The sequence below is a fragment of the Anomaloglossus baeobatrachus genome, chromosome 1 (assembly GCF_048569485.1).
Source record: "Anomaloglossus baeobatrachus isolate aAnoBae1 chromosome 1, aAnoBae1.hap1, whole genome shotgun sequence".
NCBI classification, from domain to species: Eukaryota; Metazoa; Chordata; class Amphibia; order Anura; family Aromobatidae; genus Anomaloglossus; species Anomaloglossus baeobatrachus.
In genome coordinates, this window is record NC_134353.1 from 958,067,128 (window position 1) to 958,095,033 (window position 27,906).

Sequence of the window (27,906 nt, forward strand, 5' to 3'; positions counted from 1 at the left end):
TTGACCCAAGAAAGATGAATAAGGACAAAGACCAAATTATGGAGAAGATATTAAACCTGAGTCTGGAGATAATCTTCCATCTTACTGGAGAGGTGAGAGGTTCTGATGTCATCACATTACATCATTATCTATGGGAATAACAGAGGATATGACCGGGGAGGTGAGAGGTTCTGATGTCATCACATTACATCATTATCTATGGGAATAACAGAGGATATGACCGGGGAGGTGAGAGGCTCTGATGTCATCATATTACATCATTATCTATGGGAATAACAGAGGATATGACCGGGGAGGTGAGAGGTTCTGATGTGATCACATTACATCATTATTAGGGATGAACGAATATATTCGCCACTATTCGGTATTCGACGGATAATGGGGTATTCAAGGTATTCGGTATCCGACGCCTAATATGGTATTTCCTCCAATACTTTCATTTTCGTTTCTGCACTTAATGGCGCCTTTTTCCAGCCAATGAACACATCTGACAATGCTTGCCCTCACAGTAACGCCGCAGTCATCTTTGTTGTGGTGTTACTGTGATTGGCTTGGCTGCACAGTGTCATGTACTGTGTGCGGTACAGCATTTTTCCAGCCAACTAATACTAGTCCTTCTAAGGGCTGAAGATATTTAGCATTAGCTGTTAGCGACTGTGTAAATCATAGAAACAGGTATAGGGACAGTGCAGGTTATTGTATGAGATAGTGTTCCTGCTGCACAATCCAAAATAGTCCTTTTTAAGGGCTGAAGACAGTGTCCACTATGTGCTAGCTGCTGTGTAAATCATAGAACTGCTGCAAAAGAAAAAAAATCCTTTTCTTAGTGCTGCATACGGTCTGTTCCTGCAGTGTGTGATATAGGGACAGCTTACTCACAGGCAGGGAGAGATTTAAAGCTATCCTGACATCTGCTATCTCTGTGTCTGTTTTACTAGCAATAGGTATTACAACTTACAAAAAAAGGGCCCAAAATTGTAAAAACAACGGGTTCAGGTGTAGTGTAGTGCCTGTCAGCCACCATCTCAATTCACATTCTGAGTGTTACCAAATTTTTAGTAATACTAGGTGTCAGTGGCACAACTTCTGCCTCATGGCCAGTACCTTCCTACAAGCAAGCTAGCATACTTTTGGGGGCTCCATATCTTACAGAACCTACCTAGTGGCTTTCTGCAACTAACACACAGTCTCAGTGTTACTCAATTTTTATTAATATTTGGTGTCAGGTGCACAACATCTGCTTCAAGGCCAGTACCTTCCTAGCAACCAGCTAGCATATTTTGAGGGGCTTCATATCTCACAGAACCTACCTAGTGGCTTGCTGCAACTAACACACAGTGTCAGTGTTATCCAATTTTTATTAATTCTTGGTGTCAGGTGCACAAATTCTTCCTCAACTCCAGTACTTTCCAATCAGCCACCTAGTGTAATTTTGGGGGTTTCATATCTTACAGAACCTACATAGTGGCTTGCTCTTACTAAAACACAGTCTGAGTTCCAAAAACCAATACTAAAATAAAAGTATTGTTGTCAGGAAAAGGGGGAGGAAGTGGAAGTTACACCCCCCTTTCCACCCGATAGAGCATGTGACTCGCTCTCTAGCGCCCCTCTTATAGTCAGGAGAATTATGGAATTGCCCGACAATACGCAAGGAGGCCGCTATTTTACTATGCCAATGATTGAAGGGTTCCCGGTGAGTGTGGGGTATATATTCCCCCGACTCCTGTGAGCGGAATATATCTAATCCTCCCCTGATCTCACTGAATACCCCACAATGATCCTTGGCATAAACTCACTGCCACCAATTACGATAACTATTACGCCGAGCCCACAGACGTGGAATTCAGGATCGAGATAACAGAACAGCCCAAGATTAAATTATATATATTTTAATCGCCTTACGGGCACACGAGATACTACAATATATTCAATATGGAATTTACAGAATATATATAGATATGTCAGAGTACATTTACAAATAAGACGTGGTCACAAACAGTCAGTTCAAGCAGTTACCTTATGCGTCTGGCCACGGGGGGCGCTGTAGGACCAGGGTTTCATGAACTTCCTCCCATGTGTGTAGTACGCATGACCCCCGAGTGAAGACGATGCGCAGATCCCTGTGCCTACCTTTTATCTGTTCTGTCTTGGGCTCATACGGCCCCCCTTGTGACATCATCCTGGCTGGGAATTCCCTCCCCCTGCTGCTAGCTGAGAATAACGTTATATTTCCCAGCCTAGCTCTGCCCCTGGGCTTCTCACACAGAAGATATGACTCTCATTTTTGTTGTTGTGAATTGATTTCCATTTTGATAGGAAATATGAGAGTCCTGCAGGCTTCCTGTGGCCAGTTATTAATTATGGAGGGCTACACACATCATACAGTTTTGCCGAAATATGTGTTACGTGCGCCTGGCCCTAAGGAGTATGAAAATATGCCTGTCTTGTTTGTGGGGGCGATGTACCCCCAATATCGAAACTCCTCTGACAGTTCCGACTCACCTGGAGGAGACGTTTGAAGTAAAGGCCCCGTCACACTAAGCAACATCGCTAGCAACATCGCTGCTAACGAACAACTTTTGTGACGTAGCAGCGATGTTGCTTAGTGTGACATCCAGCAACAACCTGGCCCCTGCTGTGAGGTCGTTGGTTGTTGCTGAATGGCCTGGGCCATTTTTTAGTTGTTACTGTCCCGCTGTGAAGCACAGATCGCTGTGTGTGACAGCGAGACAGCAACAACTAAATGTGCAGGCAGCAGGAGCCGGCTTCTGCGGACACTGGTAACCACGGTAAACATCGGGTAACCAAGAAGCCCTGGCCTTGGTTACCCGATATTTACCTTTGTTACCAGCCTCCGCCGCATTCACTGTCCGTGCCGGCTCCTGCTCCTTGCACGTGTAGCAGAGTACACATCGGGTAATTAACCCGATGTGTACTGTAACTAGGAGAGCAGGGAGCCAGCGCTAAGCAGTGTGCGCGGCTCCCTGCTCTCTGCACATGTAGCTGCAGCACACATCGGGTAATTAACCCGATGTGTACTGTAGCTAGGAGAGCAGGGAGCCAGCGCTAAGCGGTGTGCGCTGCTCCCTGCTCTCTGCACGTGTAGCTGCGTGCGCTGGTAACCAAGGTAAATATCGGGTTGGTTACCCGATATTTACCTTAGTTACCAAGCGCAGCATCGCTTCAGTGCGTCGCTGCTGGCTGGGGGCTGGTCACTGGTTGCTGGTGAGAGCTCACCAGCAACCCGTGTAGCGATGCTCCAACGATCCCTGCCAGGTCAGGTTGCTGGTGGGATCGCTGGAGCGTCTGACTGTGTGACCTCTCACCAGCAACCTCCTAGCAACTTACCAGCGATCCCTATCAGGTTGTATCGTTGTTGGGATCGCTGGTAAGTTGTTGTGTGTGAGGGTACCTTTAGGTTATAAACCTGGAGCTCCCCTCCCACCTCCTGTGTAGGGCAATTCACTCCACAGGGGGTGTGCTGGTTCAAGAGCTATCCTAATTGGATTTTGACACCTTCCTAGTTGCAGATTTCTGGCAGAGCAGGATTTCTTTTCTTCTGGCTGAGGTGCAAAGGGGGGTAAGTTGGGGATATGTACAGTGACAGCTAACTGACCTCTGTCATAACTCTCATGATATATTTCAGCATAATCCTCACACCTCCCCCCTTTAGAGGGCGCTAGGGATAGCACATTCCTGCGGTACCCCGTTCGCCCATTTGTAATTTCCCCTGGATCCCACAGGACCCTTTCCCTTTCGGAAACATTCACCTCCGTGGGGTCACCCAGCGCCTCAAGACTGACACCTTCTGTTAAAGCAGTCTGCAACCCCTGGCACGATGTAGCCAGAAGAGGCGTTAAAGACCCACCTTCACAGGGACCCTCCGGACCCTGGTCTGGGTCAGCACCTGGTTCTGTTATCCCTCTGGTGGATGAGGGCTCAGAAGGCAGTGCGTTGCCTGCATTCTCAGCGCTCAGCCTGCGGGTGACAGCAGCTAGGCACGCTGTCTCCCCGGGGAATAACAACCCCTCCTCATCAGCCTGACTGACTGGGGACCACACTTTCCTCTCATTTTGACAGGCGGGGAATACCACTTTGCCACTACCCTGACAAGTTGTGGGCAACACCGGTCCTTCAACTTGGCAGGCTGCGGGAAACACGTCCTCTGCATCCTGACAGGTGATGGGTACCGTGGTCCCACCCCCCTGATAGACAGAGTGTCCAGCTTTCCCCTCCGGACAGGCTTGGGTACAACTTCCCCATCACCCTGACCATCCGTGGGAAGCTGTTCCTCACTGCCCTGACAAGTAATGGGGACCATCTTTCCATCCCCCTGACAAGCAGTGAGCACGCCCTTCCCCTCCTCTGGACAGGTTATGGGTTCAACTCTCCCATCACGCTGACCAGCCGTGGGAAGCCGTTCCTCACTGCCTTGACAAAGGATGGGGACCGTTTTCCCATCCCCCTGACAAGCAGTGAGTACACCCTTCCCCTCCTCTGGACAGGTTATGGGTGTAACTTTCCCATCACCCTAACCAGCCGTGGGAAGCTGTTCCGCACTATCTGGAGGGTCACTGGGTACCGCTAACTGCCGGACCCAGGGCCATGCCTCTTGTGGACCCTGCAGGACCGAGACCCGGTACAGCTGCCCTCGATTCCAGACCATCTGCTCCGGGTCTGAGTCCGAGGTGGGCTGTGCCACCTGCTCCTCCAGCGCTTTCAGGCTGTTGTTAGCTTCTAACGCTGCCTGAAACCCCTGACTAGATGTGGCCAGAATCGACGAGACTGCCACATCTTTGGTCAGTAGCTCGGGACCTGTGTCCTGGCCTCTGCCTGACTCGGCTGCCACTTGGCCAGATGGGGAAAAGCTGTCGGACCTCCCGGAGGCCCCTTGACTTCCAGCACTCCCACTGCAGGAGACAGCAGCCACGGCCGTTGTTATCGTGGGTCGTGCCTGCTTCTCCGTTCCTGACCAAGTCGCCGGTTCAGACCGACCTACCTGGCATCCTGACACCCCAGTTGTGGGGGAACCCCGCAAAGAGATCTTACCTGGGAGCACTTCCTCTCTTGGGGCAGCCCCACTCTCAACTGCCTGTTCCCTCCCTGCAGCCGTAGCCGAACCCTGCTGTAAGGCCTTTTCCCGGGCCCCGCATTTGCTGTGGTAGCCCCCACCTCATGCACTGGCTCCCTCCCTGCAGCGGTAGCCGAACCCTGCCGTGAGGCCTGTTCCCTGGGCCCCGCATTTGCTGTGGTAGCCCCCACCTCACGCACTGGCTCTCTCCCTGCAGTATCCTACTCTCTGCTTATCCCCGCAGAGGGCAGGAGGTCCCAGCACACTGGCTGTTCACCTGTAAAAGCATTGTCACGCCTTTCTCTGACCCCTTCCCCTGTCACAGCTGCAGCTGTGTGTGTCTGTGATGTCAGTGAAAGCAGAAGACTCAGAGCTAACTCCCTCCTCCCTTACAGCAGGTACAGATAACACATTAACATCACCAGGGGGTAGGTCAGCACTGGCTGAAAGATCAGCCCTTGGGGTTTCAGTGGCCACATACTGAGACACTAGCTGCCCCAAATCTGTCCCAAGCAACACCTTGGCGGGAATATTATCTGTTATTCCCACCTCCCTCACCCCTTGTCCCGCGCCACAATCCAAATAAACCTTGGCGTTGGGAAGCGCCGGTTCAATGCCTCCAATCCCAGAGACAGCAAGGGTTTTTCCGGGTACCAAGTCTTGGGGGGACACCATCTCAGGCCATACCAGGGTCATCTCAGCGGCAGTGTCCCTCAGTCCCATGGCCCTGGCCTTGCCTATGGTGACGGGTTGGAAATTGTCCAGGGACCTACCACCAACCCCACCTACACACATCACCGTGGACGGTCTTTGGGGAAGGGACGTGGTCTTATGGCGCTGGGGACACGTAGCTTTGAAGTGTCCGACTTCATTGCAAAGGTGGCTCCTTCCGGGTTCTGCCACGGGCCTGGAGAGGGGAGTCAAGGGGGACACCCCCTGCAGTCTAGGGGCAGGGGAGGCAGTTGCAGGATTTATCTTACCCCCTCTCCAGGTGCTGCTGGCGGCCACTCTCTTGGCCTCAGGGGCCCGATTGTTGGTGTAGTCATCCGCCAGGGCAGCCGTAGCAGTGGACCCCTTTGGCTTCTGGTCTCGGATGAACTGGCGGAGATCCTCAGGGCAGTTCCACAAGAGTTGTTCCGTGATGAACAAATCCAGGATCTCTGGTCCGGTGGTAAGCTGCAGTCCTTGGGTCTAGTCGTCGGCAGCAATGGCAAGGGCCCGCCGGTGGTCAGCCCAGGTGTCCTTTGGCTCCTTCTGCAGGCTCCGGAACTTCTTGCGGTAGGACTCCGGAGTAAGGTTGTACTGTTGGATCAGGGCCCACTTGATGGTGTCATAGCCCTGATCCGCCTCAGTAGGCAAGTCCCCAAGGATATCCAGGGCCTTACCCCTTAAACGGGGGGTCAGGTACTTGGCCTACTGGTCCTTGTCCAGATGGTGCTGCAAGCAAGTTCGTTCGAAGGCCGTCAGAAAAGAGTCCAAGTCTCCATCCTTCTCCAGCACTGGGAAGTTCTCAAGATGGACCTTTGGAGGCTTGGTGTCTCGATTGTCCCGGGTGGATGATGAGAGCTGGAGCTGAGCTAGCTGCAGCCGGTGGTCACGCTCTGCCTGTCGCTCTGCAGCCTCACGCTCTGCCTGTCGATCTCGCTCAGCAGCCTCACGCTCTGCCAGCCGATATCGCTCAGCAGCATCACGCTCTGCCAGACACTGCCCTGCGCTCTGCCATGAGTTCCTGGTAGTCTTCCCGGTCTCCAGCCTGGAGTAGGGCCATAGCCATTTGGAGAAGGGCATCCGAGCCTGCCGGGCTTGGTGGATTGGCAAGTGGGGAACTGCGGCACGCTTCAGAGCCAGGTGATGAGCGACCCGCTGCACAACCGGGTGCTGCGCTGTCTACTGCAGGGTGGAGGACTGGCATCTGGCTCCCTGAGGACCCTTGGGTGGGCTCCTCCTCGTCTTGTCTATAATTGTCAGGTTGTGCGCTGTCCTCTGCAGAGTGGTTCTCTGGCGTCGGGCTCCTGGAGGACTCATTGATAAGCTCCTCATTGCTGCCCACAGCACCGTCCTCCACCTCTTCGGCTCCGGCCATAGCCTTGGCTAGTTGCATAGTTTAGCTCCTGGTGCTCTCAGCCATTTTTGCAGACTTTGGTCACTGACACAGAACTGCAACCTGATGCACCCACACACCTTACAGTATCTGCACTCTGACACTCTAGTGTTGAGCTGGTCTTAAGACCCCAGCAGCCACAGCTGATACTGGCAGTCTTTAGTGTCTGGGAGTATGGGTCTCACACTCACGCACACTATTATCTCGATCCCACCGCTGCCACCAATATGTCAGGAAAAGGGGAGGAAGTGGAAGTTACACCCCCCTTTCCACCCGACACAGCACGTGACTCGTTCTCTAGCGCCCCTCTTATAGTCAGGCCAATTTAGAATTTCCCGACAATAAGCAAGGAGGCCACTATTCTATTATGCCGATGATTGAAGGGTTCACGGTGAGAGTAGGGTATATATTCCACCGACTCCTGCAGCGGAATATATCTAATCCTCCCCTGATCTCACTGAATACCCCACAATGATCCTTGGCATTAACTCGCTGCCATCAATCAATTAGGATAACTATTACGCCGAGCCCACAGACGTGGAATTCAGGATCGAGATAACAGAATAGCCCAAGATTAAATTATATATATTTTAATTGCCTTAAGGGCACACTAGATATTACAATATATACAATATGGAATTTACAGAATATATATAAATATGTCAGAGTACATTTACAAACGTGGTCACAAACAGAGTCAGTTCAAGCAGTTACCTTATGTGTCTGGCCACAGCGGGGGCGCTGTAGGACCAGGGTTTCATGGACTTCCTCCCATGTGTGTAGTACGCATGACCCCCAAGTGAAGACAATGCGCAGATCCCTGTGCCTACCTTTTATCTGTTCTGTCTTGGGCTCATACGGCCCCCCCTCGTGACATCATCGTGGCTGGGAATTCCCTCCCCCTGTTGCTAGCTGAGAATAATCTAACCTTATATTTCCCAGCCTAGCTCTGCCCCTGAGCTTCTCACACAGAAGATATGACCCTCATTTTTGTTGTTGTGAATTGATCTCCGTTTTGATAGGAAATATGAGAGTCCTGCAGGCTTCCTGTGGCCAGTTATTAATTATGGAGGGCTACGCACATCATACAGTTTTGCCGAAATATGTGTTACGTGCGCCTGGCCCTAAGGAATATGAAAATATGCCTGTCTTGTTTGTGGGTGCGATGTACCCCCAATATTAAAACTCTTCTGACGGTTCCGACTCGCCTGGAGGAGACGTTTGAAGTTAGGTTATAAACCTGGAGCTCCCCTCCCACCTCCTGTGTAGGGCAATTCACTCTGCAGGGGGTGTGCTGGTTCAAGAGCTATCCTAATTGGATTTTGACACCTTCCTAGTTGCTGATTTCTGGCAGAGCAGGGTGTTTGTTCTTCTGGCTGAGATGCAAGGGGGGTAAGTTGGGGATATGTACAGTGACAGCTAACTGACCTCTGTCATAACTCTCATGATATATTTCAGCATAATCCTCACAGTTGTCAAACCCTGTTTTCGTTTGGGGTTGAAAAACATTCACATCATCTTTGTCGACTCCTCCAAGTGGTAGTTTGTCCAATAAAGGTACCTTTTGGTTTTTAGACTTACAGAAGCAGCTATCGTGAGAAACTATTAACACAAGTTTATTAACACAACAACCCGGCATAAGTGTTGTTCCACTGCTTACAGAAAAGGTCACGTTACAGTATTCGCCTTCAAATAATCAAACCAAAAAAATAGGAAAAAGAGGGGGTAAGGGCCGTTGGCGAGGTGGTAGTGACAGTGGTGATCGCCCAAGCAGTGTGATCGAGCAAAAGAAAAAGGTTCCTGCTTTATCTACCTCTGCCTTCCTATCCCAATTTTCTTGTCCATGTGGGAAAGCACTCTTGCACCCTGAACAGTGCGAACAGGTAACGAGTTGGATCGCAGGAAATGCCTCCAGTTACTTGTCGAGTAGCAAATCACAAGGGTCCACACATACAGACTTGAGTAGCCTAGAGGTTGGCCTAGTGAATCCTCAGCCTGGTCCTCCTTCCTCACAACATGAGAATTCATAGAAACATATGACACCATCAGTCAGTAGAAACATATGACACCAAAGTAGGTTACTCTGAGGAACTGTTTACGGGACCCTCTGACCTTCCTTGCCTCTCACTGCGCAACACCACCAATGCAGGTGAGGCCGTGGTGTGCAGTGATGCACAGATCTTTGAGCACCCACGGCCAGAAGAAAGCCATGATGTTGTCCGTGACATACTGGGTAATCAGGTGGAAGTGTTGGAGGATGATGAGACACAGTTGCCCTCCGGTCAGCCTGAAACTTCCATTCCCGAAGATATTGACCTTCAGGAATTTGAAGACTACATGGTCGATGATGATCCAACATGGACGGGTGGCATGGATTGCGAGAGCAGCAGGGCAGAGGAGCATGTGCCCATAGTCTGCAAAAAGGCTGTAAGATATGGGGTTTAGACCACTGCCAGAGGTCAATCGACTGTGCATATGACACCACCACCTGTGCCATCTCAGAGTCCAAGGGTCCGTGGTGCGATTGTGTGGGAGTTTTTTTCCAAGAGTCCTTCGGACCAAACAGTTGCCATTTGTCAAATCTGTCAGACCAAGCTTAGCAGAGGCAAAAATACTTCCAGCTTGGGCACCTCCAGCATGAGAAACCATATGTTAGCCAAGCACACCACTAGGTGGTTGACAGCTCTAGGTGAAAAACACGATTTCCAGACTCAAAACTCTGCCACTTCACCTGGGCTGCCTGCTTCCCAAACTGGTGTGCAAGAAGGTGGCGCTGATGCCTCCTTCTCCCAACCTGATGTTGGCGAAACTCAATCATCAGTGACCACATCTGCTTCGGTGTCTCAGCGTTCTGTTCAGTTGTCCATTCCACAGACCTTTGAAAAGAAGCGAAAATACCCCGTTACGCACCCAAGGGCAGAAATCATAACTGCATACATTGCACAATTGATAGCCCTTGAGATGTTGCCGTATCGGCTTGTGGGAACAGAGGTTTTCCTCGACCTTTTGGCGGTGTTAGAACATCGGTACTCTGTGCCTAGCTGCCACTATATTTCATGTTATGCCGTCTCCGCACTCCACAATCATGTGTCTGTAAACATCAAATGGGCTCTCACCAACGCCATAACAGGGAAGGTCCACTTAACCACAGACACGTGGACAAGCGGAAGTGGACAGGGACGTTACATCTCAATGACGGCACACTGGGTGAACCTGGTGGCGGCTAGTACAGAGTCTGAGCCGGCAACATCCCATATAATTCCCACATCCAGAATAGCGGGACCCACTTCAATCACAGTTTCAGTAGCCTCCTACACAGCAACAACTCCCTCCTCCTCTTACTCTTCATCTGGCTCCTGTGCATCCTCCTCAACATCCACCAGTATCCAACCGTCGACATCATTCCCCAACTGGGATTTCTGCGGCACTGTCTCTGCTAAGCGGCAACACGCTCTACTGAAGCTCATCTGTATCGGTGACAAATCTCACACGGCACCTGAGCTTTTGAAAGCAATAACTGAGCAAACAGATGAGTGGCTTGAGCCTTTGGATCTCCTTCCAGGAATGGTAGTGTGCGATAATGGTCATAATCTGGTGGCGGCTTTCTTTCTGAAGAAATACCCTCGGATACCAGACCTACTTACTAAGGTACGACGCTTTAGCGCACATTTCTGCAAGTCATCTCACTCTTTTGCTGGCCTGGCAGTGCTGCAGCAGCGCTTACACTTGCCTCGTCACAGACTAATATGTGACCTCCCTACAAGATGGAATTCAACCTATCATATGTTGGCCAGGATCCATTAGCAGCAGAGGGCAGTATCCCATTTCCAGCTGGAACACGCCCGTCAGACGCAGCTACCAGACATAAGTACTGCCGAGTGGTGTGGATTCCAGACATTTGTCAGGTCTTGGAGAATTTTGATTACTGTACCAACATTGTGAGGATGCTGTTATCAGCATTACCATTCCACTGATTTGTTTATTGAAACGCTCTCTGGATGGTCTGACTGACCAAAGTGTTCATGCACCCAAGTTGTCTGTGGATCCAGACTTCCCAATGGTTGCTAGTAATCCACACAACCTCGGCCAACAAGCTCAGGTCACCTTTGCTCAGCATCATGAGGATGAGGAGGATGATGAAGAACAGGAATGCTTTCAAGTTGGTAACCAAGGGATTGACAACCCAAGCTTCAGGGCTGTCCAGCATGGATGGCCTGAGGAGGAGCAGGAGGAGGAGAGAGAGACTGAGGAGAGGAGGTTTAGGGAGACAAAATGTATTCTTAGCAGTGACACACTAAGGTTTCATGTCCGGAGTCTGGGACACATGGCACTGTTTATGTCACACTGCCTTTCTCATGACTGTCGGCTAGTCCACATTTTGGCAGACAACAAAAACTGGTTATGTACTTTCCTTGACCCATGCTACAAAGACAAATTTGCTTCGCTTCTTGTGGAGGCAAATAAGGATTGTACTACGGAAACATTCAAGAGGGCTGTAGTGGAGCAGTTGATGAAACGATTACCCTCAGATCATGCTGGCATCAGAGGTAGCGTGTCATCTCACGCAACAGGATTACAAGAGAGTGCTACGCATAGTAAGAGCAACACAGGCAGGGGACTAATGTGCCAAAACTGGTCCATTTTCTACAAATCGTCAACTGTGAATCAGATACCGTTTGGGGAAACGATGACAAGGAGGGAACAGTTAAGTAAGATGGTAAAGGACTACATAGGTGACTGTATCAGCGTGCTTTCCGAGTCTATGGTACCCTTTTAACTATTGGGTTTCCAAGCTCAACACTTGGCCAGACCTTGCGTTATACGCTTTGGAAGTGCTAGCTTGCCCTACTGCGAGTGTGTTGTCTGAGCGTGTTTTCAGCTCAGCGGGGTCAATAATAACAGATAGTCGCACACGACTATCCACGGAAAGTGCAGACAGTTTGACGATGATCAAAATGAACCATAAATGGATTGCTCCATAGTATCTCAGGCCGCCTGTTAACAAGACTCAATAATAAGTGTAGCCCCAAAATTTGGATTTCGTAAGTTCAAATAGGTTCCATTGTTTCTCATTCAAGACTATTTTGTCTTCTATCATCTAATGACACTGCATGACTAATGTAACTTGTTATGCTGCTGCCATGTAATTGTTTGACCCAATCACCCAGAGCAATATTTTTCAAGTCTTTGTACATTATGCACTGGCACAAGCACAGTCGAGGCTACACTGTCTAGAACAATTGGTCAGGCAGTCTCTATTTGTTTTCTTTATTGGTGCTGTGCTCCACGGTGTGTTACACATGGCCCTCTGCCAAATTAGATTTTTTTTTAGCTCCTTTGCATGTTATGCCATGTTGCTTATGCTACCGTTTTTTAATAAAAAGCTGTTGGGAGTACCTACTGATGCTGTGCTCCATAGTGTCTGAACCATTATCCCCTGTGGAAACTGAATGTATTAAACTTCTTGGCATGTTATGCTCTGTTCCTTATCCTACCAATTTTTTTTAAAATAAGCTGTTAGGAGCTCTTGGGAGTACCTTGGGATGCTTAGCTACATGGTGTCTGAACCACTAGACCCTAGGGGAAATGAATGTATTAAACTCCTTGGCATGTTATGTTCTGTTCCTTATGCGAACATTTTTTTAAAAAAAAAAGCTGTTGGGAGTACCTACTGATGCAGTTGTGAAGCCCCGCATTAACTTCTGATGCCGGACGCCGCAGGGACTCCACGGTCTTGGTGTTTTTTTGGTCACAGGTAGGTAACCTTCGATGGGGATTCGTGACGCTACTCTCGGTATTGCGGTCAGGGGACCGCCACTGCAGGTTAGGGGACGCCTGGGGCTGATGTTGGGTGCAGTTAGATGTAGTGGCCTCCCAAGAGTGAGGCTGGCCCCAGGGCCCAGGTGTGGGAGTGTAGTACCACAGGTCGCAGAGAAACTCACACGCACAGCAGGAATGTATTTCAAGGTTTTTACTCAAGCTTGCTGGTAACAGTGAGCCAACCCAGGCGATGCGGTGATGAACCAGGAGAGGAACCAGGTTCCTTCAGGCTGACTTAGGGGGTGGCTACTGACTCGCCTTCCTAGCCCTCTTGTGTTTGTGATGACCCAGACTTGTAGTCCTACGTGGTCACCCAGGGAAGTTGCTTCCACCTGTTCTCCCCTTTTCGGCCCGTTTGCTTGTAGCCTGGACCAGGACCTCCGGCTGCTTGCCTCTTGTAACCTATGAACCCTCTCGTTGCTACATGGCTGCGGACTCTGTGGTGTTTTGGTGGAGGGTATGATGTACCCCCACCTGCAGGTTGAGCAGGCCAACTGAATGGGCCCCTGCTCTGGGGAGCTGTAACCCCGTGCGGGCCTGGCTCACCTGGCAGTCCCTGTACTCAGCCACCCCTTTGCACTGCAGCCTTGGGTGGTTTTCGAGCGGCACTGCGAGGCGACCGTTCTCCCCCACCAGTAACCACTGCACCTGCGGTGTCTGACTAGCGACAGCCTGCAGGGTCCCTCCTTGCGACTGCTCTCCATGAGCTTCACTAACTGACTGGCTCTCTACTCCCTCCCCTCTGTGCCTGCCTCAACAACTTAGCAACCAGCCTCTCTATCACACCCCTTGAGTGGAGATGGAGGCCACGCCCCTCCTGGATTCCCCGGGGGTCCCTTCAAAGGTCAATGTGGGAGACCTGGTTACTATGTGCCTGTGTGTCCACACCCCTGTCAGCTTTCTGGATTACCTGTGCTGTACTGACCCAGCATTGGTGCAGTACTCAGTGGTGCCTGACCAGGTCAGGGGCGCGCCACATTCCCCCTTAGTTATCAACAGCACGTCCTCGGGCTGCAAAGATAAACATTTTAAAATGCATAAAACATTAAAACATTATAAAAGCATCATAAAACACTATAAAACCACCAGGTACCATACATCACCACCCTCCACGCACAAGTCCGTTACCCACCCAAAACACTCTCAGAAGGCAGGTCAACGGTCCTTCTGGTAACCAGGTCTGGGCCATCTGTTTCCCCAGACCTTTCCTCCAATCTTCCTCTCCTGGGGCTGGTGGTTAAAGGCAAGCCCCTTCTCCCATCGAGCCGCGCCTTCGGCCTCTTCTGGCAAGATGTAGAGGAGGCTTTCTCAGTCGGTGTTGTTACCGGGTAACCCTCTGTTGTGGAGCCGTGCCTTCGGCCTCTTCTGGCAGGAATGTAGAGGCGGCATCCACAGTCGATACAGACAGGGTACCTTATTTGTGGTGGTGAGCCAGGCCCATAAAGAGGCATGCTCTCTGGTCACAGACGAGCCAGACCCATAAACGGGCATGGCCAAGTGGTTGTACCTCTGGGGTAACTAATTACACTGTGAGAGTTTGTGGCTATAGCCAGTTAATAGCCTATGGTCCTTTTTAAACTGCACAAACCAGGTGCAAAGCAAACGTAAGGAGTTCTCACATTAGTTCATGTGGGCGCATATCTCTTGAACTTTTTCAAATGTTACAAACTTTAAACTGGTCAACTTGTACTTTTTGGGCTTACATAGATTCTTCACCAGGGCTTTGGCCTGTAGGGCTGTGGCACCTGACACTTCTTGTATCTCTGTCGTCGTCTGTGTTGTATGTCTATGGTTCCTTATCCTCTTTTTTTGTCTTGGCTTACTTGCTTTGGGGGTTGGGTAGGGACTGTTGCACTGCTGTAAGAATTCCTGGGGCATGGTGTGACATCTAGCGCATACCATCCACACTCTCCTTCATGCTTAGTGAACTCCACCAGGTCTCCCATATGCAGGTTTCGTCCTGGATGTCCTCTTGGCAAGTGGGCTCTTACATCTCTCCTACTAACAAATATTCCTTCTTTCATACCAGGCGCGACAATAAACCCGTATCCAGATTTTAAACTGAATTCTTCCACGACTCCGCGGTAAAGGGGACCTCTTTCCTGGTGGCGGGCTTTTCTGAGCGTCTGCTTTTCTTCTAAGTCCTGGGTTGTAACGTCTTCCTTCTTCTCTGGGAACTGTTGTGCCGGAAGTAACCTGGCTCTGCTGCGGCGCCGTGCTCTGCTGGTTGGGTTCTTTTTGGCGGCCGCCTCACTGCCTGCGGGCTCCCAAGCAACATACATGCCCAGCATCATTATGGTCAGCGTTTTGTCTTCAGCAGGGGGTGTCAGGCTCTCCTCCCATCAGGAGTAAGGTAGCATCTTGGGCTCTGGGCCTCCCTCAACTAGACAGGGTGCTGAATCCTCCTCTGATGGTTCTGGGGTCGACTCTTCAGCCTCCAGGCCTCCCCTCCCCCTTAGTGCTCCAGAGCACTCCTCCGGCTGCAGCGCTGGGGATGGATCTTTGTCAGCAGGCCAGGGCGGTGGGCTCTTAGCCACAGAAGTTACTGAAGGCTGCTCCGGGTGAGCGCCTGGGGACGATGTATCGGTCCACCAGGGTCTTGGGGTAGCGGGCGCTCAGCTCCTCCTTGAGCCTCAGGTACTCTGGGTCTTCTCCCGGCGGGGATGCAAGACCTGGTTTCTTAGGTGTTGGCTGGGGCGCGGTGGCCGTCTTTGCTGTGCAGGCTGGACTAGACGATGTTGCGGCCTGGTCTGGTCTGGCCGGGCGGGACGCTGTTGCGGCCTGGTCTGGCCTGGCAGGATGCAGTTGTGGCCTGGTCTGGTTGGGCCGGACTGGGCGTCGCTGTGCTGGGCATCTCCGCGGGGACCGCAAGCTTCACAGCAGGGACTGTGGCAGGCGTCTCTTCTGGGATCGCAGCCGGGATCTTCGCGGGAGTCACCTCCGGGATCATAATGGGGATCACAGCGGGCGTGGCAGCATGGTGCTCCTCGGGCATCGCAGCGGCCTCTGGGTGCGGAAGCACCGGCGGGATCAGTACACTCGAGCGGGCAGAGGCAACACCACACTCACCCATAGGTAGCATCATCGGGGTCTGAGTGGTCGCTGCCCGGCGTGTCACTTGTCGCGCGGTCCACCTCTCATAGGCCCGTACCGCTGGAGCCATCTCCCAGAGCTCTGTGCATCCCTCTCGGATCTGCTGCATGACCCTTGCTTCCAGCCAGTCACAGAACTGAGCGATCTCCCAGTCCCACCAGGCAGCGGAGCCTGGCTCTGGGTCTCTGCGTTCAGACGCCATGCTTCCTGTGTCACTGCTCACCAAGTCTGCTCTGCCTCTGCTAAGTTTCTTTCTTCTTGCAGCCTAGTCACTTCCCGCCATCTCTGGACAACTCCACCCCCATCGTTTGCGAGGTCAAGATGCTGCAGGGGCTCTCTGGGTAGCCACACCTCTTCGTGGGCGGCTACTTCTTTCTTCGCGGGCTGCTGTTGTTTCTTGGCGCGCTTTTCATGGTGGCAATATGGCGGTGCTTCAAACTTTTCGAATGGACCGCCAAGGCACATGGTCACCTGTCTTAACAGGTCTACTCCTTATCCTGTTCGTCACACCAGAAAAGATGTGAAGCCCCACATTACCTTCTGATGCCGGACGCCGCAGGGACTGCACGGTCTTGGTGGTTTTCTGGTCACAGGTAGGTAAACTTCGATGGGGATTCATGACGCCACTCTCGGTATTGCGGTCAGGGGACCACCACTGCAGGTTAGGGGACGCCTGGGGCTGATGTTGGGTGCAGTTATATGTAGTGGCCTACTGAGAGTGAGGCTGGCCCCAGGGCCCAGGTGTAGGAGTGTAATACCACACCTGTAGCACCAGTAGCACAGCAGGAATGTCTTTCAGGGTTTTTACTCACGCTTGCTGGTAACAGTGAGCCAACCCAGGCGATGCGATGATGAACCAGGAGAGGAACCAGGCTCCTTCAGGCTGACTTAGGGGGTGGCTACTGACTCACCTTCCTAGCTCTCTTGTGTTTGTGGTGACCCAGACTTGTAGTCCTACGGGGTCACCCAGGGAAGTTGCTTCCGCCTGTTCTCCCCTTTTTGGCCCGTTTGCTTGTAGCTTGGACTAGAACCTCCGGCTGCTTGCCTCTTGTAACCTATGGACCCTCTCGTTCCTACGTGGCTGCGGACTCTCTGGTGTTTTGGTGGAGGGTATGAAGTACCCCCACCTGCAGGTTGAGCAGGCCAACGGAATGGGCCCCTGCTCTGGGGACCTGTAATCCCGTGCGGGCCTGGCTCACCTGGCAGTCCCCGTACTCGGCCACCCCTTTGCACTCCGGCCTTGTGTGGTTTTCGAGCGGCACTGCGAGGCGACCGTTCTCCCCCGCCAGTAACCACTGCACCTGCGGTGTCTGACTAGTGACAGCCTGCAGGGTCCCTCCTTGCGACTGCTCTCCCTGAGCTTCACTAACTGACTGGCTCACTACTCCCTCCCCTCTGTGCCTGCCTCCGCAACTTAGTAACCAGCCTCTCTACCACACCCCTTGAGTGGAGATGGAGGCCACGTCCCCTCCTGAATTCCCCAGGGGTCCCTTCAAAGGTCAATGTGGGAAACCTGGTTGCTATGTGCCTGTGTGTCCACACCCCGGTCAGCCTTCTGGATTACCTGTGATGTACTGACCCAGCATTGGTGCAGTATTCAGTGGTGCCTGACCAGGTCAGGGGCGCCACACAGTGCTCCATAGTGTCTGAACCACTACACCCTAGGGGAACTGAATGTATTAAACTCCTTGGCATGTTATGCCCTGTTGCTTATCCTACCATTTTTTTTAAAATAAGCTGTTGGGAGCTGTTGGAAGTAACTTCTGATGCTGTGCTACATGGTATTTGAACCATTCCCCCCTGGGGAAACGGAATTTTTTTAAATCCTCGGTGTTAGCTAGTGGAATAAAGCCTGAGTTCCAGAGTGAAACAACTGCCACTTCCACGGTGCTGCATGCTTCACAAACTGCGGTCTAGGAAGCAGGTGATGATGCCTCCTGCTCCCAACCTGCTTTTGGTCAGATGCAATCATCATCAACAACATCAGCTTCGATGTCCCAGCGTGGCGTTCATTTGTCCATAAAACATACATTTCTGAATCATTTGAATATAATTTGAATAGAGGGCCACTGGAGCCGGTGGTGTTGGTGGAGGAGGAGGAAGAGGGCAAGGCCATCATCCAAATGGTCACATTGGCAATAGCACTGTAAAGTGTTAAGGAGTACGTATTCCAACTTTCACACTAATGATATAGGGGACGCAGAAAACTACAAATGACTGCCATCCCTCCCCAATGTATGTTACAGGGCCCACCTGAGATCCCTACGAAATCTGAGATTTGAGGACAACCAGTGGCCCTTTCTGCATTTGAATAGAGGGCCACTGGAGCCGGTGGTGCTGGTGGAGGAGTAGGAGGAGGGCAAAGTCAACATCCCAACGGGCACATTGTAGCTGACCCTTTAAAGTGCTGTCAAATTTGTCCCAAAAAAGGAGGTGTGAGACAGACACCAATATGATGTATAAGTTACAGTCCTTTCTAATCGAAAAAGAAGGAAAAATGTAAAAAACGAAACGTGTGAACATATGCTAAAGTGTTTTTTTGAGAGGGCGGGGCGTGATTTGACATTTTATTACAGTTATTAGGCACTAGAAACTGTTTCTTAGCAATTGCCCCTCTTTTACTTTGGTTTGAGAGCTGTTCTGGCGACTACGTAAACGCCACGTGCTGCTCTGACCACGTTATTCAAAGACACCAGAAATGCAGTCAGGCACCTTTTAAAGGCTGTGCCAATACTGTTTCAGCCTTTTCCCATCCATTTCAGCCTTTTCCTCAGTTACCACAGGTCACCGACAGGTCCGACGTAAAATTATTCTGGTTTTCCATAGACTTACATTGGGGGTCGACTATTCGTGAATACTCAAAAAGCGGTGAGGTATTCGCCGGACATCCGTCGAAGAGAATAATAGGGTATTCGATCATCCCTAATCATTATCTATGGGAATAACAGAGGATATGACCGGGGAGGAGAGAGGTTCTGATGTCATTACATCATTATCTATGGGAATAACAGAGGATATGACTGGAGAGGTGAGGTTTCTAATGTCATCACATTACATTATTATCTATGGGAATAACAGAGGATATGACCAGGGAAGGTGATGGACTCTGGAAATGTCTGTAGTGATATTATTTATGTCATCACACTCAGGATTACACAGTAGTGAAGACCTCTAGTGATCGCTGTCAGGCCCCTGTGTCTGAAGGACGGGGAGGAACCCTGAGCCCAATCCCGGGGTCTCCACCTCACCCCCGGATACATGAGGACATCAATGACCAGAAGGTCCTTGAACTCACCAACAAGATGCTTGAGCTGCTGACTGGAGAGGTGACGCTGCTGGGAATGCTGGGCCATTATACAGGACGGCACTGGAGGATTCTGGGTGATGACGGTATCATTGTATTGTCAGGTTCCTATAAGGTGTCAGGACGTCACCGTCTATTTATCCATGGAGGAGTGGGAGTATCTAGAAGGACACAAGGAGCGGTACAAGGAGGTGGTGATGGAGGAGCACCAGCCCCGCACATCACCAGGTAATAGACAGGACTGAACACACCCGGCCTATAATTATCTGTATGTAATAATGATGTCCGTCCTGTCTGTGTCTCCTGCAGGTCCCTCCAGTACGAGGACGACCCCAGAGAGATGTCCCGCTCCTCCTCCTCCTCCACAGGATCCTCAGGTAGATGGAGATCCCCTCTATGAGGTGTAGACGGCTGTGACCTCCTTGTGTTCAGTCTTGTTTTCTCCTCCAGTATTAGATGTTTTATACTTGTGTAATGAGAGCGGTGGAGACGGCAGGATCACAGCTGACCACAGACCTCACATGTCCGGATCTTATCTCCATTATTCCCGGGGACTTTTACAATACTTTGTTTTGCAGCTTTTAGATCTGGATAAAGATCTGAACAATATTAATTCTCCAGAGAGAAATGTGAGGGGCGATCAGCGGAGTAACGAGGAGATTCCTACAGATCACCGCCCCGGTGAGTACAGACCACCCAATAACGCACACAAGTCACACATTCCTATATTTCTGCTCTTTGTTGTCAGTTTTTCCAGCGGCATATTAACCCTTCATGTAAAAGACACATGAAATGTGAATGGATCTGTGATCCCGGTGCAGGTCATAACACGGGATGTGCAGTTATGTTATAGAGGAGAAATACAGCTGGACATGAATTCTGCCGATGTGAGCGAGGACGAGCTCCAGCTCTTTCCTATTATCCACTGTCAGGGCTAATGAGGGGTTTGTCCACTTTAAGGACTAAAGGCCACTTTACACACAGAGATAAATCTTTGGCAGATCTGTGGTTGCAGGGAAATTGTGGACAATCAGTGCCAGGTTTGTGGCTATGTACAAATGGAACAATATGTCCATAATTTCACTGCAACCACAGATCTGCCAAAGATTTATTTCTGTGTGTAAAGTGGCCTTAAGAATTAGAGATTTGCAAACCTGTTCGATAAAGGTTTGCCAATTTCATATTCTGTACGAGATTAGCTTGTTTGGGACGGTAACCCCGAGCACTTTCCTCAAAAGTCGATATTGTTCGTTTTTGTTCGGTTTCTGCCCCGAGCGATATTTTATAATAGGGACGTGCAGTGTAAGGAAAGGTGTGTGTCTGTCTGTCTCAAATCGGCACATTTCATGATAGAAAGAGGGATTGTTGCTTGTAATGCCTGCTAAAGAGTTGCCAGTGAAGCATGTAAATAGGTATTGCTTCATATTCCTGCCTGTTCAAAAGTATGCAAACTTATTTATGGTTATTGCTAGTTAGCAGTGCCTGGCCTAAAAAGTTGCTATGTAAGTATGTAAAGTGTTTCTTGGCAATTGTAATTACCTGCTAAAATACTGCAAACACAGTTATAGGAATTGTTACTTGTTAGTGCCTGGCCTAAAAAAGTTGCTAGGGAAGTATCTAGGATGTAGTTTTTTTGGTAATTTTAATTGCCTGCTGAAAAATATGCAAACACATTTATAGGTATTTCTAGTTAGCCATGCGTGGCCTAAAATTTTTCTAGAGAAGTATCTAAAAAGTGGTTGTTGGCAATTTTAAATGCCTGCTGAAATATACGCAAACACATTTATAGGTATTGCTTGTTAGCCGTGGGTGGCCTAAAAAGTTGCTAGGGAAGTATATAAAAAGTGGTTTTTGCCAATTTTAATTGCCTTCTTCAAATTATGAACCAAAAATAGCAAAAATCTCTAAAACAATAGACCTTTATTAGATAAATATGTAAGATCCCAGGCAAACAACACAAAGTGGTGTGCACAATCTACACCAGGGTAACTTATAGGCAGGAAACAGCAGGGGTAAAAATAAGTGATGACCTCTACAGGTCAGGGCATAGTGTTCCAGTAGTGTGTTTACAGAAATCGGCCTTGCCCTACATTCAGCACTGCCTAACGACAAAGCTAATACCACCCTAATTTACATGATGCCCCGTTCCTCGGTGGCTCTCCCTATTACTACCTACTCTGCCACTAGATATGTACCCTCCACCAAAAACCCCATTAAAGTGGAAGTGCAGACACAAAACCATGTATCACATTCATAAGTAAAGGCAGTGTTGAATGTAGGGCAAGGCCAATTTCCGTAATAACACTACTGGAATACATATGCCCTGACCTGTAGAGGTCATCACTTATTTTTACCACTGCTATTTCCTGCCTATACGTTACCGTGGTGTAGATTGTACACACCACTTTGTGTTGTTTGCCTGGGATTTTACATATTTATCTAATAAAGGTCTATTTTTTTTTTTAGAGGTTTTTGCTATTTTTGTTTGTTCACACCTCTATTCTTTATCTATCATTAGTTTACTAGCTGCTCCAACTAACGCAAACACATTTATAGGTATGGCATGTTAGCAGTCCCTGGCCTGCTGTAAATTTTTTAGGCAACTAGCTGAAAAGTTCTTCTTGGCAATTTTAATTCCCTCTCAAAATTATGCAGTGAAATACATTATAGGTTTTCTTATTCATGCCTGCTGAAAATTTGCTCTTGAACAAGCTGAAAGGGTCTTCTTGGCAATTTTCCGTGTCGGCTCCAAATTACTCAGTGAAAGGGATTTGTACGTAGTGGTACTTTTTATTGCTTTTTCAATATTGACTAAGTCTGGAAATAATTAATAATTTGTGTGAGGTGCCTGACAGGTGTGGGCATAGGGTTGTGAAACATTAGTTTGGAAGGGGAAGGGTACATCAACCATGAGTGGTAAATAACGGCGAGGTTGTTGTGGAAGGTGGAATAGGCGGGGTGTCGGAGATGTATGTGTGGGAAGTTCTGTTAGTCAAAGGTCTTGTGAGCAAACACCGCCTCATCCTATCCCAAGAGAAATGAGAATAACTTCCGTTACTGGACAGCCTACTCCACTAGATTTTTTTTGCAGCCGCATATCGCATCAACTTTGAAATGAGGCTGATAAAGATGAGGCTGGAATAGATGGCGCTCTAATAATAAATAATAATTAATAAAAACCAGCTGGTGCTGGAGTGGATGTCAAGCGCTGGATCACCTCCACCCCCGGGGTGGAGGTGATGATGATGACACTCAGATACCTGAGGCGCACACTTACTGTCCTCTGATATCAGGTCAGGAAGAGGAGTAGGTCAACATAGAGCCTGATGATGACGTTGTAGATCCCACTTGATGTGAACCCAGAGGCACGCAACTGTGTAGCTCAGCAGATAAGAAGGTTAGCTGAGGAAGTTATGTGGCAATTCCCAAATGGAGTCTTCATTCATCTGTGTATGCAAGCGCAGCAACATTGCCATACTAGGGTGCAAATGAGTCACTCCAAGTCTGATGATGTCGTTATAGTATACATGAAAAAGATACCCTTTCTTTCCACCTCACACACAGAGATTTTTGTCTGTAGTGCCAGTCTTCTGGGACACCAGTCGCTCAAGCATTTCTTAATTTTTAAAATTAAAATGCTGGGCCACAGCTTATGTGTTGCATGTGTGGCGCCCTGGACTAGCCAGGTGGTCACAGACATTACACTTTACACACCCCCACCCTCAGAGAGTAACATTAGCCAAACAAAAATCCTTGTTGCCTCCCTCCAGGGGCTGATGTCCACACCAGGTGGGGCGGAGCCAGGTGGTTGGCCCCGCCCATCGAGGAGTTCACAGTCCTGAAGGCGGGAAAAGGAGTGAAGTTCAGTTCAGACACAGATTGTGTCAGGCAGTGAAATTGGAAGGAGTAAACTCTGCAAGTGTCTGGGTTGGAGCCCAGGCACCTACAGCAAGGTTGGCAGACGGTGGTGGCCGTCTGCAGGAGTGACAGATCTCCGCAGAACCGTAGGACCGGGGCTGGGCAGTGGCCCACCGGTACCGAACCGGGGACCGGAGTGAAGTTAGCACACAGGCAGGGCCATCGGACCCCGACCAGGCTTTGAGCCACCAGCAAAGGTCAAATACCGAGTGTGACCGGAACCCCAGGGGTTCCCTAACAACCCAAGTCCCGTTAGAAGGCAATCGTCCGCACCAGAGGATATACAGCCACCGCCACAGGCTAGAGGTCCAAGGGCCAGTGCCTGCGGGCAAACGGGCTCCTCCGGTATCTATACACCGGGGAGCGGACTACCATGTGGGAAGCCATCGGAGTCATTACAGTACACAAAGGTGCAGGGAAAGACAGCCACCATCAGCCGTCCGGGAAAAGCACAACATCAGCACTGCAGCCGGCTGCGGGACCCGTCCATCCGGCAGTTTGGTTTACCAGAGACTCTTGTCATTGATTTTCTGAGTGAGTACACCAGTGCCGTCCGGCACCGCACTGTTTCTGCAACCCTGCACCTCACCAACCAAGCCTCCCCGTCACACCATCGGGCCCCGGGAGCACCAACCCCCCTACCCACGGAGGGGATAACATCCTCGCTGCCTCCTGTCATCTCTCCCGGGATCCCCGTCACCGGCAGCGGTGGTGCCATTGTCACCACGTACCGTGGGTGGCGTCACGGACAATCTCCCCAAACCAATTATCCCCCTTTTCACTCACGGGCGAGGAGCGCTGCTCGAGTCCCCGGATCCGGCCCACCGCTCAAGCCACCGAGCAGCAGCAGCGCCGGACCCGAGCGTTAGTGAGCGCAGCGCCCCGCCGCCCGCGACACATGGACCGTACCTCCCAGCTCTTTTAAGGCCCTATGTGGAGGGGAGAGGTTGATGCTACTGTACTGCGGTCTTCCTGAAAGTTTTTTAAATATCTACATTCTTAGTCAGTTTTCAACATTTTCTTTTGACTGCAGTTTCCATTGGTCTGGGATCAAGAAGCCTACGCCTGTCTGTTATCTTGCTGTCTCTGGTGTAGGTTGAAATGCTGGTTCAAGCCCTGTTCCAGGGCCGGTCCCACACAGCCATGTTGCTTAGTTGGAATATTTGTAGTCTGTGCCAATTATTGCCGCTTTTCCTGTTATCTGACCTTAATTTTTGGAAATGTGTAGACTTCAAGTAGGGTCTTTAAGTTGGCTTTTGCCAGTGCTTAAATTAATATGCATTGGAGAACGCACTAACACAGCTGCAGAGTTGTGGTCAACTATCCAGGCCCAGTTTCATCAATAGCTGTCTCCACTAAACCTGGAGCCAGGGAAGGCCTTGTGCGATAACAGTGCAAATCTGATAGGTACACTACGCTTGGGCAACATTATATGTGTATTGCATGGCTCACGTGCTCAACCTGGTTGTACAGAAATTTCTAGGGAACTATTCCTGCCTGGATGCACTGATGCAGAAGGCACGGTCACTGTGTGCTCACTTTTTAAAATAGAAATGTCAGGCCACATCCTGTGTGTTGCATGGACCATAACTCCCTGCTGTGCAAAGACACTCTGGAGAAATGGGGGAGCATTTGATGCCACTGTCCTGCTGTCTGCCTGAAATGTTTTTAAATCTCTAAACTCCAAGATGGGTGTCCAAGTTGTGTCTTGTCTGTACTAGCAGGGGTATGGGAGCACCAACCCTACACCTGTCTCTCATCCACCTCTATATTTTTTCTATCAATAGCCTAGGAAGCTAATGAGTGGGGCAAAACAGTGGTGCTACACTGTAAAATGTATTTTTGCTGTTTTGGAAGCTTTTCAACCCCCTAAAGGTGTTTTCTGTGCCTTAAGTTTGGCCTCTCATTGAATCCAATGGTGTTCGATAAAGGTTCGGAGTTCGGTTCAATAAAGAACGCATCCCTTGTTTGGTTCGGCAAACCGAACCAGGGATCGTTCGTTCATCCCTACTAAAAATCCATTACACTCATGTCAGTGTGTGACAGATACAGAACATGGAGACATAAACCCAAATAACAGGAGCAAATGGAGATTACTGCTCTGAGGGTCGGTAATGCTGCTCACCAGGGAGGAGGAGGAAGAGACAGAGATGGCAGAGCGTTATTATCACATAACAAATCTCATGGTTACATGAAAGATGAGCATCACCTCTTATATATAACCCATTGTGTCCTGATAGGATAGGATACAGTGTTTAAAAATGACAAAATCTGTTTTATTCTTTTGACAGAAGATTGTGGAATTATACAGAATACATATGAAAAGCAAGTCATTATCCCAGAAAAACCCTCAGCCCTTTACACCCAAGATCCATCATCTGATGCTTCTGAACAATCTCCTGATTTACCACAGAATGTTAAGCAAAATAAAATCCACACGAAGAGTGATCAACAGCAACAGAGAGCTCACACAGGGGAGGAGCCATACTCTTGTTCAGAATGTGAGATAAGTTTTAATCAAAAATCACAGCTTGTTGTACATCTAAAAGCTCACACAGAGGAGAATCTATATTCATGTAATCAATGTGAAAAATGTTTTACCCAAAAGTGTGCTCTAATTTCACATAAAATAATTCACAAAGGAAAACCATTTTCTTGTCCAGAGTGTGTAAAATGTTTTACTTGGAAATCACAACTTATTCAACATCTAAAAACTCACACAGGGGAGAAGCTATTTTCGTGTTCAGAATGTGGGAAATGCTTTAGCCAAAAATCAGATGTTTTTAGACATCAAATAATTCACACTGGGGAGAAGCCATATTCATGTTCAGAATGTGGGAAATGCTTTACCCAGAAATCGGATGTTCTTAGACATCAAATAATTCACACAGGGGTAAAGCCATTTTCATGTTCAGAATGTGGGAAATGTTTTATTCGGAAATCACAGCTTGATTTTCATATAAAAATTCACACAGGGGTGAAGCCAATTTCATGTTCAGAATGTGGGAAATGTTTTATTCGGAAATCACAGCTTGACCTGCATATAAAAACTCACACTGGGGAGAAGCCATTTTCATGTCCAGAATGTGGGAAAGGTTTTATTCAGAAAGCACGTCTTGGTGCACATATAAAAACTCACACTGGGGAGAAGCCATTTTCATGTTCAGAATGTGGGAAATGTTTTATTCGGAAAGAACATCTTGTTGGACATATAAAAACTCACAGAAGGTAGAAAACATTTTTATGTTTATAGTGTGGGCAATATTCTAGCAGTAAATCTCTTGCTGAACATTTAAGAACCCACACAGGGGAGAAGCCATATTCATGTTCAGAATGTGGGAAATGTTTTACCCAGAAATCAGCTCTTCTCAGACCTCAACGAATTCACACAAAGGAGAAGCCATTTTTATGTTCTGTGTGTGGAAAGTGTTATCAGCAAAAGTCACATCTGATTACTCATCCAAAAACTCACACAGAAAAAAAACATATACATAACAAATCTTTTTAGACATCATAGAACTCACACTCAAGAAAGCAGACATTTTTTCAAATGTTTCAGTCAAATCCACCGACAAGGAGTCTATAAGTTCTGCCTGTGTTTCCTCAAGTTTCCAAAGACTGATCGGGAATGTAGATTGTGAGCCCCAATGGGGACATTGGTGACAATGTCTGTAAAGCTGCGGAATTAATGGTGCTATATGAGTGAGTGATATAAATAAATTGAGTTATATGCAGGGCTGTGGAGTCAGTAAGCTAAACCTCCAACTCCTCAAGTTCCCTGATTTCGACTCCAACTGTGACTCTGACTCTACGACTCCAACTCCCTCAGATATGACTCATGTTTGTGATAGATTTCCTGTATTTAAATGGTACCATCCGGCTTTTAGTCATTATTATGATGCATTATTCTACCTGTTTAGATAGAACATAAAATATGTTTATTGGATACAAGTTAGAACACAGAAAACTTTAATAAATTGTAAATATGCAATAAACTGTGCAGTAAGTGGTAAAAAAAAAAACTGTTTTCAACAAAAATGTACGGAATAACATGTGCAGTCTATGAATTTTGTCTTAGAAATGGTATGGCCGCCATCAGCTCCTCCTTCATAGATGACCTCAAATCTGACCTAATCATTTTTAGGCTATTATGTTAAGGCTATTTTAGCACCAGAAGCATAATGGTGAGCTACATAACTTTACATTTTATGGTATAGAGAAAATGGATGCTCAGGTTAGAGGGGGAAATGTACGATGAAAACTTTTATTGAGAGAATTATATTGGATTATAAAATTGGACACAATATACCTAAGGGAATGACACATTGTATCTGTATTGATTCATTTGAAGAAATTCGTGGAGTGACTTGTGATTATGTAAATGATCTTCATATGTGTAATTATTGCTAACAGTTATCTATATGATCATTGGTTGTTGAATGTTGAGACTATAATTCAGCCATCATGATGTTTTAAAAATTTGCTGAATAAAGATGAAGATTTTAATTATGGGATTCGCCACTTTATCCTTTTTCATGATCACTTTTCAAATTTACACTCCTCATCTGATGAGGCTGAAGATATGGTATTCAAGTTCTC

General features: G+C 48.8%; 2 protein-coding genes across 3 annotated transcripts in view; one reads left to right on the forward strand and one right to left on the reverse strand.

Annotated features, from left to right (window-relative positions):
• The window catches only part of LOC142257597 (uncharacterized), a 1,260,196-nt gene that overhangs the window by 226,600 nt on the left and 1,005,690 nt on the right, over nucleotides 1-27,906 (reverse strand). The gene's annotated exons all lie outside the window — the stretch shown is intronic.
• LOC142302746 (uncharacterized) lies at nucleotides 15-27,762 on the forward strand. Its single transcript, XM_075343862.1, has 6 exons — nucleotides 15-92; nucleotides 19,235-19,411; nucleotides 19,494-19,617; nucleotides 19,699-19,766; nucleotides 19,968-20,070; nucleotides 25,599-27,762. Exons 1-6 carry the CDS (start codon nucleotides 15-17, stop codon nucleotides 26,537-26,539), a joined length of 1,491 nt encoding a protein of 496 aa, XP_075199977.1. The 3' UTR covers nucleotides 26,540-27,762.

Bases quoted from the DNA above. Each gene is read 5' to 3' on its own strand.
- LOC142302746 (XM_075343862.1), top strand. From the start codon at position 15: ATGAATAAGGACAAAGACCAAATTATGGAGAAGATATTAAACCTGAGT. The intron at 19,618-19,698 runs GTAATAGACAGG...TGTCTCCTGCAG, and splicing joins CCAGCCCCGCACATCACCAG to GTCCCTCCAGTACGAGGACG. The intron at 20,071-25,598 runs GTGAGTACAGAC...TTCTTTTGACAG, and splicing joins TCCTACAGATCACCGCCCCG to AAGATTGTGGAATTATACAG.